Genomic DNA, 13383 nt, shown 5'->3' on the forward strand with positions numbered 1-13383 from the left:
AGACAGACTATGCTGCAATGCCATTAACCTGCTTCCAGGCTATAAAAGGCTAATTCAGAGACAAAGTAACATTTGCTGTTCCTTTGTCTCTATGTTGTGAAATAAATTACAAGTTGGAAGGCATGGAGGTTGGATAAATGAATTTTCTCCTCAAAACTTGGATGAGTCTAAAGAATAAATTCCCTGAAGCATCAGCTATCTGGAGAATTTTGATGTTATGGTGCAGATCTAGAGAGGAATTCAAGACAAACACTGTATGTTTTGTCATGGACATGTTGAGGCAAACTTTCCAGCTTGTTTCTCTGGGATGTTTGAAGCAATTCAAAGAAGTACATCCATCTTATTTTCTGCAATCCTGCAGCATGAAAATTTACAAGGAAATGTACTTTGATAAAAACAAATTTACATCTGCTTGGAAATCACTTTTCAGACCTAATTAGAATCACAGACACTTGCCTCAAGTAAATAAATTGGAGATTACTTGTATGACCTTATTGAAACCTTGTATAAATCAGCTGAGAAATCAGGTAGGGAATTTAGAAACAGATCACGTTATGTTTCAGTTATCCCATTCATGATAAAAATAGACTAGAAATAGATTTGGCTTCCATCCACTTCTTGTATTTTTGCTTCTGTCCTTCAAAATTGAACTATTGTATATAGTAAATGCAACGAGTGATATATATGCTTTCTTCTAACACAGCACAACAAATGCTTAATGTCTGGCTTTCCTGAGACAGTACTGGGTATAGGAAAGGTCATACTTAACCTACAGTAAAAATACCATAGAAAGCCAAAATGTAAATCAATGGCCCTGAGTTACGGATTTTTTTATCTGTGTATATGCTGCCATGTAGTGCTCACTACTTGAAGAAGCATTTTACATTGTCTGACACTGAGAGCTGTAGACATTGAATTTCCAAGTCCTGTAGAGGGGTGAGCTGTGTTCAGCGTGTCTTTAAACTTGCCTGCCACCACAGTTGTTCCAACCGGTTACAGTTCACTCTGTTAGATACACAGTGAAAAATATGGGTTGTAGGAGGTGTTTTAGCTCAAGACTCTCTGTTTAGATTTTCATTCATTCTGGCCCCTTTTCACCCCATTTTTCAGAACCAGCAGAGTTTTCCAAGTCTACTGGTAAACTTACTAATTGTGATTTCAATTCAAGTACACTTTTGATGTATAGAACATCTTAAAGATTTGCTGAAGCTCCCTTGTATGTAAACTCACTTGCTTATTATTTTATATCTAGACCTGCCAGTTGTTTATAAATGCTGCAGTTGACTCTCCTGCCATTGATTACCATGTATCTTTGGCCCAAAGTGCTTTGCAGATCTGCCTCACACATCCTGAACTTCAAAACGAGATCTGTTGCCAACTTATTAAACAGACCAGGCGTCGACATCCACAAAACCAGGCAGGACCAATACAGGTAACCCAGAATTTATTTAAATGGTATTGATTTCAGCAGCAATGAAGGAACTACACAGAGTGTTTAGGATGGTAAAGAGGCTCTGCTCTTCTGCAGCATCTGCTGAGTTAAGATCCAATTCACTGCTGCTGTGTTTTCCTGAAACAAAGCTGATGCTATCCTCTAACAAAGTAGGTGTATCTGGTGGTAGAATATATCTCTGCCCATGCTGTTTGTAAAGGGTGGACATAAAATGGGCTGTCTTCAAGTCAAGTGTTAAGTAAGAATGTAAGAAACCTAATTATTTTTTACTGCTTCTTTCCTAATAGAGGTGATGCCTCAGGAAGCTTGGTGTGTTAAGCCACATAGCAAATTACTCAATAGCATGAGTGTCAAGTAAAGCTGTGGTGCCTTGTAGTGGAATATCAGATAAGGCTTAGGGCTTCTGACAGATGTCCCCTCTTATGTGTCATGCTGTTCTGTATTCACCCTGCATGCTACGTTATTAATACATACTTGAAATTCTTCCCTTTGTTCACTGCCTGCTATTTACTCCTATCCAGATGTGAAATGAACTGGAATTGAAAGGAAAGCCAGTACTTGGAGCTTGCAAAGAATTAACAGAATTGGAATGTTACACTTATGATAGAGCAATGCCTACAGAACTGGGAGATTGATCAGAAAATGAGAAAGGAAGTTACCATACCAAGGCTTCTGTAATAGACATATTTTTTTCTTACCATAGAAAGTAGCACATGACCAGCAGCCATACCTATTAGCTAGAAACAGCCTGTACCTGGGAGATGGCTGATGTGTGGAGAGGCACTGGAACAGGTTGCCCAGAGAAGCCATAGGTGCCCCATCCCTGGAAGTGTTCAAGGCCAGGTTGAATTGAGCTTGGAGCAACCTGGTCTAGTGGAAGGTGACCCTGCCCAATGCAGGGGGTTGGAACTAGATGATCTTTAAGGTTCCTTCCATTCTATGATTCAATGTGTGCATTGCTAAAACATTCACAAAGCTTTTATAACAGACATGGTACATTCATGTCAATTAGCACACACTGAAGCTACGTATGGCTGATGGAATTTAAACTTACTTTAATTCTTCTTTGATACTCTTCTTACCATGGCAAGGCCTTCCCTCTGATGCAAATAAATTGTTGTTTTCCTAATCCCCTGGAATGATTTTTAAGAGCTAATACATGCAGTAAACACATGCAGTATTCAGCCTTACACTAAGTTTTTTAAGTCCTCAATTCCTGCTGTAGTCTCCTACCCTTGCTTCTACTGCAGTGTATACCTTCAACAGAGTCAATGCTATCCTCCATCAAAATATAGATATGTGATGATATTTTAAAGGACTGTGCCAGTCCTGTGAAATTTATATTTAATATGAGGCAAATCAGATAAAACAAGATAGAGAAACACCGTTTTTTAAATCTCAGTGAAGCATTGATATACTGATTGTGAGAAAAGTTGTTGCAATGTTAGTAAGTGTATATCAGGGTACATAAGAGCACTCTGTATTAAGTGAAACCAATGAATACATACTGAGCAACAACAATATACCAAAATATTGAATAACTGGGCTTTTTTCAATAGTTACTGTAAATTTAGTAGGAGAAAACATGTCTTATGTGTTGCTTCATAATATGTGTAACAGGAGAGCTGAATTAAAATTGCACAGGCTTCTCTTCATATCATAATGCTTGGCCTTGCAGCCTTAGTATTTCTCTTCCTTTGTATTAACTGCTTTTTATACAAACTCAGCTGCTTTCCCATTTCCAGCCCCAAAAGAAACTTGGTGTACACATGTAAACAGACAGAGTATTGGGCCTTTCAGTGAGGTGATATGCTTATTTACTCAGCTTTTTCTCTGTTTTTTTCATTCCTATTTCAGCAGTCTCAACTTGGCACAGTAAGCTGCACTGCTGGCCAGTAGCCACAGCAGGAAGCTTTATGTTGACAGGATTTTTAAAACAGTAAATGTATTCCTTTTGTTCAGGGTTTGCAGCTCTTGGCCCTCTGCGTTGGACTCTTCCTGCCCCAGCATCCATTCCTTTGGCTTCTTAAACTTCACTTAAAGAAGAATGCAGATTCCAGGTGTGCCTGAATATTATTGCCCAGCTAGTCAACTGGTCTTTCCGAAGTACCTTGTTTTCAGTTTTTCCCGTAATATATCAGATCTTCTGACGTATATTTTAAAATTAATTTGAGTAGAATTGCTACTAAAATATAGTACATATTACTTCCGTGCATCACTTGGGAAAGTTATAAGTTTTTAAAAAGTATTTTGCAGTGCATACTCTGACTGTATGTTGCAAAACTGTGAAAACCAAAATATGGCAATTACACAACACACCCTGAGCCATGTTCATCTTTGGCACAATTCTGTGGGTCTCAGTAGACTTACTCTCTTTCTAATTCCACATGCAAAAAAATGTGTTGGAAATCTCATAGAGAGAAATCTGAGTGCTCCTCCCATCCGGCCTCTCCAGAAATATTCACTCACAGTTTACTATCCTTTCAGTCAGTCCCTAGGAAGTGCCTTATTTCTCTTTTTGCCACAGGACTGAATTTGGGAAATACGCTATATATTGCCAGCGCTGTGTAGAACGTACCCAGCAGAATGGAGACCGAGAAGCCAGACCTTCCAGAATGGAAATCCTTTCCACTCTCCTGAGAAATCCCTACCACCATTCTCTGCCCTTCAGTATTCCAGTTCATTTCATGAATGGCATATATCAGGTAATGTCATGCAGGCCACGAAATCTGAGCTCTCCCAACCCCCTGCTGTCAGCATATACATGAAGCAGTACATCAAAAAGAGTAAGGTAAACATGGCTCAAGTTTCATCCTGTGCCAGTGCCAGCAATGGCAGGCACAAAGTACTTGTGATCTGATTTGATCAACTAAGAGTAAAGGTTTGGGGGAAAATCTTGAAGAGAAAGAAAAAAGTAAAACCTTGTAAGAGTGAGAACTGACAAAACTCTGTTTCTTATTTAACCTGACCACCAGATGAATGAATTAGACTGAAGGAAAAGGAAAGGTATTAAATTCCACTTCCTTTCATCAGACATCTTGGAAGTTAAATACCTCAGTGAGGGCCTGGAAGCACAGCTGTAACTCCCATTATCAGTCCTGAAGGATAACCATATTTGTTACAGAACAAACATGGCTCCATTCTTAACTCTCTGGGGATATCATTAGTCAAAGCCCCTAGGAAACATTCCATGGGCTTTCAAGCATGCTGCTTCACATCCTGGTTTATGTTTCCAGCTGAGAGAGATGGCTGAGAAGAGTTTTAACAATTTAACAATTCATAGTATTCCTAGATAGAAAGCAACTTTTTATATGAAATCAAAGCTATATCAAATAATTTTTTTATTTCAGATTGTCACAGAAGTACTTTGCATTTTTTCATCTCTAAGTTTCTTAATTGCTTACTGCTTGCCCAGTAAAACAGAAAAAAACATTCTTTAAATCATCCTAAAGGGTTTCAAAATTGAAGTTTGGAGAAGAAAAGGAGTAACTGTTCATTAGTTATTTACTGTCCAAAATTGTATAGTTACAAGGGCTAAGAAAATTGTAATTAAATACATAAATTACTTCAGTGGGATCAGCAAATAACAATTACAGTGGTATTAAAAATTATTGTATTAATCTCTGAAGATTAATCAGATGTTATTTTAATGCCAGGCACTGAAAAGTTCAAACAATAGTTCATTATCCATTTTCAAGACATTTTTTACCAAAACATTTTCAACATATCAAATACAAGAAAACACTCTCAATACAAATTTAAGTGAACATCAGCCACTGCTATCTGTAAAGAAGCTATTTGCCATCTCTTGCTAAAATGCTTCAATACCAGTCACAGCAAACAGAAGTTCATATTTGGGGAAGTAAAATTTAGAAGGTTCTGTACATTACTGACCTGTGTAATAGTGACAAAGCAACATTCATAAACTATTCTAGATCTGCCAGTATATATCTGTCACCTGATATCCCTCTAAAGTTGCACATGATGAAAAATGATTAATTGATCTCATTTGCTTATGCACTATATTGAAAGGTACAGGAAATTATAATCATTTTTCAAGTGGTATTTTTCACAAAAAGCTCAGATAATAGACTGCTATCTGTTATATAAATTCTATAACAGAATTCGAAGTGTAACAAATGCAAGGAAACCAATTCCACTAAACTGACTTTCCATGTGGAAATCTTGTTCAGGCCCTTTATGTCAATATTTAATTTCCAATTACAGTAATGGATGAAATGGGTCTTATAGTTCCACCGTTATTCTAGAATTATGGTATTTCAAAATCTTAGATTTAAAGGGAGAATGGGTATGAGTTTGATAGCAAAATAAATTTTGGCTTCTTTTTTAGGTTGTTGGGTTTGATGCCTCTACCACAGTAGAGGAATTTCTGAACACTCTGAACCAAGATACAGGGATGAGGAAACCAGCTCAGTCAGGATTTGCACTGTTTTCTGATGATCCCTCTGGCAAGGATATAGAGCACTGTCTTCAAGGAAACATCAAGGTAAACAAAAGCCTTTAATGGGTTGTGCATATAAAAAAATTAAGTCTCTTCATTTGACAGAGCTTTCTTCAGACAATGTAAAGGAAAACATTTTTCAGGCTGAAAACTGTCTTTTTTCCTTAATGTGGAAGGAAAGATTTTTTTTTTAAAAGATCCCTTTTTCAGTTGCTGAAATTCATTCAGTGAACTACAGTTAAAAGCTTTCTCCAAGAGATCCATATAATTCAGAGAAGTAACAGCTGTGTTAAAAAACAAAAAGTAAGCTGTTACAGTTCTTTAACACTAAGGAGCATTAGAGTCAAACATGGATTTATAGATTTCAGTCAACATTTCTGATATGGCTCCAAAAGACGAGCATGTGAGGTCCAAGAAGTCATTGATGCTGGGGTGGAAATCTTGGCAAATAAAAAAAAGAAATGGTTCCTTCTCTAATAGAGAATAGGCTTAAGGCTCGGTTTAAGAAATTACCAATCTTTGGCTTGCCATTGTTCTGAATTATAAATTTTAGCTCCCTCTATTGCTAGAATTAAATTTTTAGCAGTAAAGAGTGACAAAAACCAATTTAATGTGTGCTTTAGTAAAATATTAGATACTTCCCAAGTCTTTTAGCAACTAATGAATCATTAATTTTTTTGTATTTCTACCAAGTAGCTTTTTGCACCCTTTGGCCAATGTTCACAGCTGCACTTTTGAGTTACAAGGTGTGGTAGAACCCAGCCTTAGTGATAAACAAGCGGTGTCACCACGATCAGAAAAATTACCATATGGAAAGCAAAATTTATAAAAGATGTACTTATTTTCTAGGTAACTATAACTTTAGAAACTACTCATATTACTGCTTCCAGGAAGGCTCTTTTATGAAGGAATGGTGACATGAAGTGCAGCTGGGCTCCTAGGATCTCTGTTCCACCTCCTCCCCATCTGCCCACCTACCCACCTACACAGCTTGTTGTGAACCACTTTTGGTGCGTTTTATAACAAATTTCATGCTAACTTTACAGCAGTTACTAGAAAGGACCTGTAAAACTTTGGCATGCAGCAGAAGGAGAAGGCAGAGATCAAAGGCGTTTGATTAATTATATAACAACTCACTCTGTGTTATTACACATTCATTGGCAGCTGCTAAATCAAGTACCTGGCCTTTCCATGTTACGGCTTGTTTCCAAAGGTAGTGCATGTGTTGCAGGATAAACAAAAACCAAATATGTTAATAATTAAACACTTTGACTAAGAAATACAAGTTATACTTCACTGAGTTTAAAAATTCAAGCTGTGTATGTTTCTAATAGGTGATAGGTAGAGGACATTAAAATAAGTTGACAGGTTTTTTTCAAGGTGTTTTTAAATAGGAAGACATGCCAAATCAGGTTTGTATTGCCTTCCTTCTAGATCTGTGACATTATTTCAAAATGGGAGCAAGCCTCCAAAGAACAACACCCCGGGAAATGTGAAGGCACAAGGACTGTCCGCCTTACTTACAAAAACAGGTTTGTTTAGCAAGTATAATACCTCTGCCTTGTCCCGAGATTTATTTTTCAGTTCCTGCAGTTTCTTCATCTGAGAAACACTGGCTGACTTGAAGCATGCAACAAAAATAGTAAATGGGTGTAACTGGGTATTTTTTTTTAAATAATCTTTTTTTAGTTCTTAAGAGGTGAGCAGGGCTGTAAAAAAATCCCTACTGAAGTCAGAAGACTGACATTAAATATTTACCCACTGGTTCAAGTACAAGTGTTGCTCTGCTAATGTGTTTTGAAGCTGAAATAAACATGTCACAATCAGAGCAGATACTGCTAATCCTCAGGGCTAATGCATTTCTCTATCTTCTTTATTTAATAACTTTCTGTCTTTTCTGTAGGCTTTATTTTTCTGTTCAAGTTCATGGGGAGACAGACAGAGAGAAGCTGCTGCTCGTGTATCAGACAAATGATCAAATAGTCAATGGACTTTTCCCTGTAAACAAAGAATTAGCGATGGAATTGACAGCCCTTTTAGCTCAGGTAATCTTTATGCATGGATAAGTCACACAGCAGTTTTTAAGGAGAAAATCTTAAACAAACTGATCCAGGATTGTTTGACACTCAATTGACCTCCACCTTTTACATAGGAGTGTGCAGGAAACAGACTGGGCTGGAATCTTTGTGTAAGGCAATTCTTAACTGCAGTGGAAATGCTTTACAGCATTCGCTGCTGCTGGGACAGTATGGCAAAATGTGCATCCCCTCTTAGACAGCAGGGCTCTCTGGCATTTAATATCACATAATCATATACCATTTCTTCATTCACTGTTCCTTCCGTGATTTCTGCAAATTAATTCTCCAGAGTAACAGCTCTTCAATGAAAGTCGAAAAGTCCTTTACTAGACATGGTCTTGATAAGATGTTTTATTTTTAAATAATTAAAAGCACAAATGAAGGGTTTTGAGAAAGTAATTTGATGTTGTTATTCAATAAATGTAAACTGATTTGTGTCAGCTGGAGATACAGCAATCTAAGAGCAGAAGTAATATTATGTCTTTACAATTTGCATTTGATATTTAACTTTTTTCCATGGTAGATAGAAAATAAGAAAGAGAAAATCACTAGTGTGACTTTTTTATCAGTGAAAAGTATACCTTATTTGACAAATTAATTTTCTTTTATAGTTGGTCGAACAGATCAAAAGATAGTTCATAATATCCAGCTAGAAAATTATACTAGAGTAACAAAAAACTTTTTTCATGGACTTCCCCTTAGGTAGAGATTGGAGATTTTGAACGGCCTTTCTCAACTCCAGCAGGGCAAGTCAATTCCCACTCCAAGTCCAACCAAACACTAAAGCAAGTTTTGGAGAGATTCTACCCTAAGAGATACAAGCAAGGTTGTTCAGATGAACAGTTAAGGTGAGATGGGTTTTTTGATTCATATTCTCTAAAGATCTAGGAATGAAACAAGGAAATTTTAAATTGTCATTGGGAATAATGTATTGTTGAGCTATATTTGCCTAAACTTGTGTTTGAAACTCATTTTCTTGCTAATCTAAACAACCCATTTCCTCTGCACATTTCTAATCTAAACAAAGGACCGTTATTAATAACACATTCCAGCAAAAGATGTAGCAGTTACTACATAGTGTTACAAAACCCAGGGATTTTGAAATTCTTATTTTTCTTATACAGCAAATCTGAACAAGGTCTGTGTGTGCACAGACTGAAAAGTTATTGAAGTAAAGGACATGAGGATGTGATCTGTTTGTTATTTTTGTGTGCAATCTCTGGCAGCCAGTCAAATTGGCAATGTGTAACTTAGTGGACTTACTAGTAAGGTATCACTTTATTTACAATTAATAACTTGCAAGGCATTTAAATCAACACCTACTGACAAGAAAATGAGTGGAACAGTGTAATAAATTATCCAAAGTCAGTGATACAGCAGTTTTGAAGTCCAGTAAATAATCATAGAGATGTTCTTCAGTACAGAAAATTTTCATGTTGAGAAAATTTAGAACTATTATTATATGCACATAGTAACATTATTACATACTCAGAAGAAAATGGGGCATTCAGACTTAGGCAATTAACTTCAAAGAACAAATTATAAAAGGTCTTAGATTAGATTTAATTCATGGAGGAAACGTGAAACGTCTGTTGAACTGTTTAAGTAGTCCTACACTACCAGCTGGCAGGGCTGGAGATCTGTGGCATGGGAAGAATCACTCTGTGCCTGCCCTATTGCCTATATAGTTTTTGCTAAGGGTGCAGTTTGACTTCATAAACAGTAAGACCAAAGCTGCACGTGATTGATCTCCCTTTACTACACATTAGCCCTCCCTTTTCTTGGGCTACATCTAATAACATTATGGCTGCTGGGTAAGTCATCCCTGCAGGTCAGCGTCCTAGAAAGGTATTCTGGGCTGGGGTTTTTTTGAGAATTAGTTTTTCCGTAGTATTGAACCAACTTGCCACAAATTCACAAAAGAAGCCAGAAAACAAGCCCCAGTGTGAACACACTGTGCATCAGGAGTAGCATTCTGGGTAGCAGTGCCCAGACACACTAAAAGGGAGTAGTGCTAAGCCACGTCTTTCACGCCTCCTACCAGCCACAGGTAAAGATATGTGCTAAGCTGGATGGATTTTTGGAATGACAGCTGACATAGCTGTTGAGTACTGATAAAGGTACATTGATTCTCTGTAGAGACACATTAAAAGCTGTCCCAGACTTTATGCTGCAACTGCTACATCAATATTTAATCATAATGTTTCAGAAATTAGAAGATACTTCATAATTTTCATGTGGATTAAAATACTAAATGACATTTTGGATTTATTTAATACTGTATCAGTGACAGTCCTTGTATTAACTGAAATTATCATTTTAAGAAATGGATTCTCTTGTTGCTCATTAAACTTGCTGTGGGCAAGCATTGGAATTCCCTTCAGTAAGTAAATTCCATCCTTCATTTCAACAGACAGCTTTGCCAGCGACTGTCGACAAGATGGATGGCTCTCCGTGGGCACAGTGCCGCAGACTGCGTGCGCATTTACCTCACCGTGGCCAGGAAATGGCCTTTCTTTGGGGCTAAATTGTTTGCAGCAAAAGTGAGACATTTTAATGAGTTTGATTGGGAAAAGGGAGGAGGGGCTTTAATATAAATATAATTTGCAAATAATAGTACATTTTTTTTTGAAAATAACTGTGTATACATAAGCTGATTGAAACTCCTGTCAAATTACTTTTTAAGTCATACCATGGTGACACATAACAGCCATAGTACTAAGTGTATCATAACAGTTTCCAGTTCACTTACTGCTTGTTTTACACTATTAAACTGTGTTTCCATTTCCTTCTTAGTATGAGACAGCCTTTTAAGTTTAGACTCTTTTTACCTGGTAAGTAATAGAACACTGAAAAGGTGTCATTAGATGGCTGTGGAAGCTCAACCTTGCAGAAGCACTAAATGTGGTTAAGGGTATTTAGAGCACTCCCTTCTATGCTGGCCTCTTCTCAATTTCTCTTTACTACTGGTATCTTAACTCTTTTGATTCAAATAACACCTCTGTTTAACAGAACTGTAACCTCATGCCTACAGTTTTAATAGGTAAACCTAGTGTGTCTGTAAATATATTTATATATAAATAAATATATATATATAAATAAATGTATATTAAATTGCTTGTCAGCACTCTGTTCTTTGTGTATTTAGATATAAATATGTATGAGCTAGTGGACAAACTGTAAGACACCAGACTATTTTATTATTGAGACTATATATTTTATTGGACTAAGCACCAGGGTAGGTTTCAGGTGTATTAGTTTTGAGTTCACCATTTTGCCACTGGCCACCTAAGTGGCTTTGGGCAGGTGTTTCAATTCCTTTACTGAAATTTACACTGAGAAGGAACTGAAGTGAGAACTGTGGATGGAGAGAGGTCTGTAATAGCTGAGAATTAAAAATTATTCACATAATGCCTCATTTTGAAGTAGTAAATAAAGAACATTTCTCTTTGCAGCCTCTAGCAACAGCCTCAGTTGAGAAATCCTTCATATGGTTTGCTGTCCATGAAGATGGCATAAGTATCCTGGATTACAGCTCCATGGTAAGTGAAATTGCTATTTTAAATTTGGTCAAGATAGATTTTAGTATTAATTATAGGGAGAGATTCACCGCCATACTATCTAAAAGATGGCATTAGTTTTCCATGCTAAGTTATCTAGTCCTTCTCTTAAAGCAAAAATTCACTCCTTTTAAAATGCTTTAATGTTATCATCATTACAGTAGCACTAATAATAGAAGTAAGTAATGAATTCTTTGCACAGAATTTATTTTTGTTTATCAGATACAGTTTTTATATAATTTAATGAAATGTTAATGTTTTAATCATTCAGATGTCAGGAAATCCATAGTTATTGTAATGTTATTACAATAACATTAATTTTCTTTTCCTGGAGACTTAATTTCCCAGTATTATTCATAATACATACACTCTGCAAAGAGCAGTTACTTTAACAGATTGTTATTTTCATTGTATTATTTTTGTTTAATAGTAGGTAATATAACCCAGTGTTATTTAATTATGTCATTTTAGGCTCAGATTTTTCTTTGATTTGCAATACAAGTTTTCATAGAAAATGACTCGTAATCAGTGTAAAAAGCAATGCCTGAGAAGATCCCTGCTTTCATTTATATCCTGCAAAGAAAAAGAATGGCATGCTGCTATTAGCAAGTGCTAATATTGAATATCAGAAAATTAAAATCTCAGCTTTATAATTGTGCCGATATGGGCCTTTTCATTACATTTCTTTGCAGTTAAAGAAATAATAAAACAAAGAGCATGAGGAGAGCAAACAGCAGCTCTCAGGGAACAAGCAAAATGTGCTTGCACCAGACTGCAGAGAGATCTACAAACACTGCTCCTTGAGCTATGGCATTTCTGTAGGGCATTGCCAGATTAAGTACTGGCAGGCCTTACTTGACATTCAAGGAATGCTCAGCTTCTATGGAGCATTGGGATTTTCTGTAGGAAGGATCAGGGATATCAGAAATGAGGTTGCAAGGGGATGAGATAATAGTATTTCAAAACTGGGGCAAAAAGAGGTTTACTAAGGAAGGACACTAAGTCAGTTATTGTAGAAATGTTGTCTGACGATGAATTTTAAATGCAAACATCTGCAGCAAATTAATGTCACGTATAACAATAAATTAAATGCTGATCTTAACTCAAAGGCCATTATTGTGGTGTTAAACCCTGAACAGTAAGAAACAAGGGATGAAAAGCTGAGGAGCCTTGAAGAGCATTTGTGTTTCATCAGAGATGTGAAAAAAAGAGAACAGAATTTAATTTGTGTGTTTGCAAAACATATCACTGCACAAAAAGAATACCTGGAGTTAAATTCCTTCAGCTGTCTCATACTCTACCATTTAATTTATTTAGATACTGCTTCAATTTCAAGTGGAATTTGTAAGATTAACTTCTTTCAATCAAGATTTGGGTAAATGGAATTACACACTTGAGTTGAAATCTTCTTATCTCTTTTATCTAATTAATTTGGAATAGAAACAGAGGTCAAACTTAGAAGAGTTATCATCTACAGTGAAAATTCCTCATCATGAAGGTCTAAATGAAGCTATCCCAAAATTCATAGTTAATTTCAAAATTTGTAAGAGTCTACCTCCGTTGAAAAATATATGTGGAATTATATTTTTAAGAGAAGAATTTGTCATAATCTGTTTTTCCTGCATTGTCCTGCTTAACAGCTTTGTGTTTTGTTCTGGGGGTTTCCTTTTTTCAGCGATTGACAGTTACATACACATATAAGAGCCTGATGACTTTCGGAGGCTATCAAGATGATTTTATGCTGGTTGTTAACAATGCTCAGACAAAGGACAAATCAACTGAAAAACACCTTTTTGCCATGACAAAGCCAAAGGTTGGTCTATTACCTGA

The 13383-nt window shown here is 36.4% G+C and overlaps 1 protein-coding gene and 2 long non-coding RNA genes across 9 annotated transcripts in view; 1 reads left to right on the forward strand and 2 right to left on the reverse strand.

The window, feature by feature from the left end:
- The window catches only part of PLEKHH2 (pleckstrin homology, MyTH4 and FERM domain containing H2), a 51346-nt gene that overhangs the window by 36074 nt on the left and 1889 nt on the right, over positions 1-13383 (forward strand). For all 5 annotated transcript variants that reach the window (XM_068185849.1, XM_068185851.1, XM_068185850.1 and 2 more), the window contains 10 exons: positions 1253-1432; positions 3416-3513; positions 3981-4158; positions 5805-5960; positions 7350-7447; positions 7819-7960; positions 8696-8841; positions 10407-10536; positions 11449-11535; positions 13229-13366. In XM_068185849.1, coding sequence (XP_068041950.1) covers positions 1253-1432; positions 3416-3513; positions 3981-4158; positions 5805-5960; positions 7350-7447; positions 7819-7960; positions 8696-8841; positions 10407-10536; positions 11449-11535; positions 13229-13366 — 1353 coding nt within the window. The remainder of the gene's footprint in view (positions 1-1252; positions 1433-3415; positions 3514-3980; positions 4159-5804; positions 5961-7349; positions 7448-7818; positions 7961-8695; positions 8842-10406; positions 10537-11448; positions 11536-13228; positions 13367-13383) is intronic.
- LOC137471474 (uncharacterized) overlaps positions 1-13383 on the reverse strand; it is a 35791-nt gene that overhangs the window by 15375 nt on the left and 7033 nt on the right. The window lies entirely within an intron of this gene.
- LOC137471477 (uncharacterized) lies at positions 11779-13234 on the reverse strand. Its single transcript, XR_010997651.1, has 2 exons — positions 12409-13234; positions 11779-12126 (listed from the first exon to the last, which is right to left on the reverse strand). It is a non-coding gene; the product is annotated as an uncharacterized lncRNA (long non-coding RNA).

The sequence above is a fragment of the Anomalospiza imberbis genome, chromosome 3 (assembly GCF_031753505.1).
Source record: "Anomalospiza imberbis isolate Cuckoo-Finch-1a 21T00152 chromosome 3, ASM3175350v1, whole genome shotgun sequence".
NCBI lineage: Eukaryota > Metazoa > Chordata > Aves > Passeriformes > Viduidae > Anomalospiza > Anomalospiza imberbis.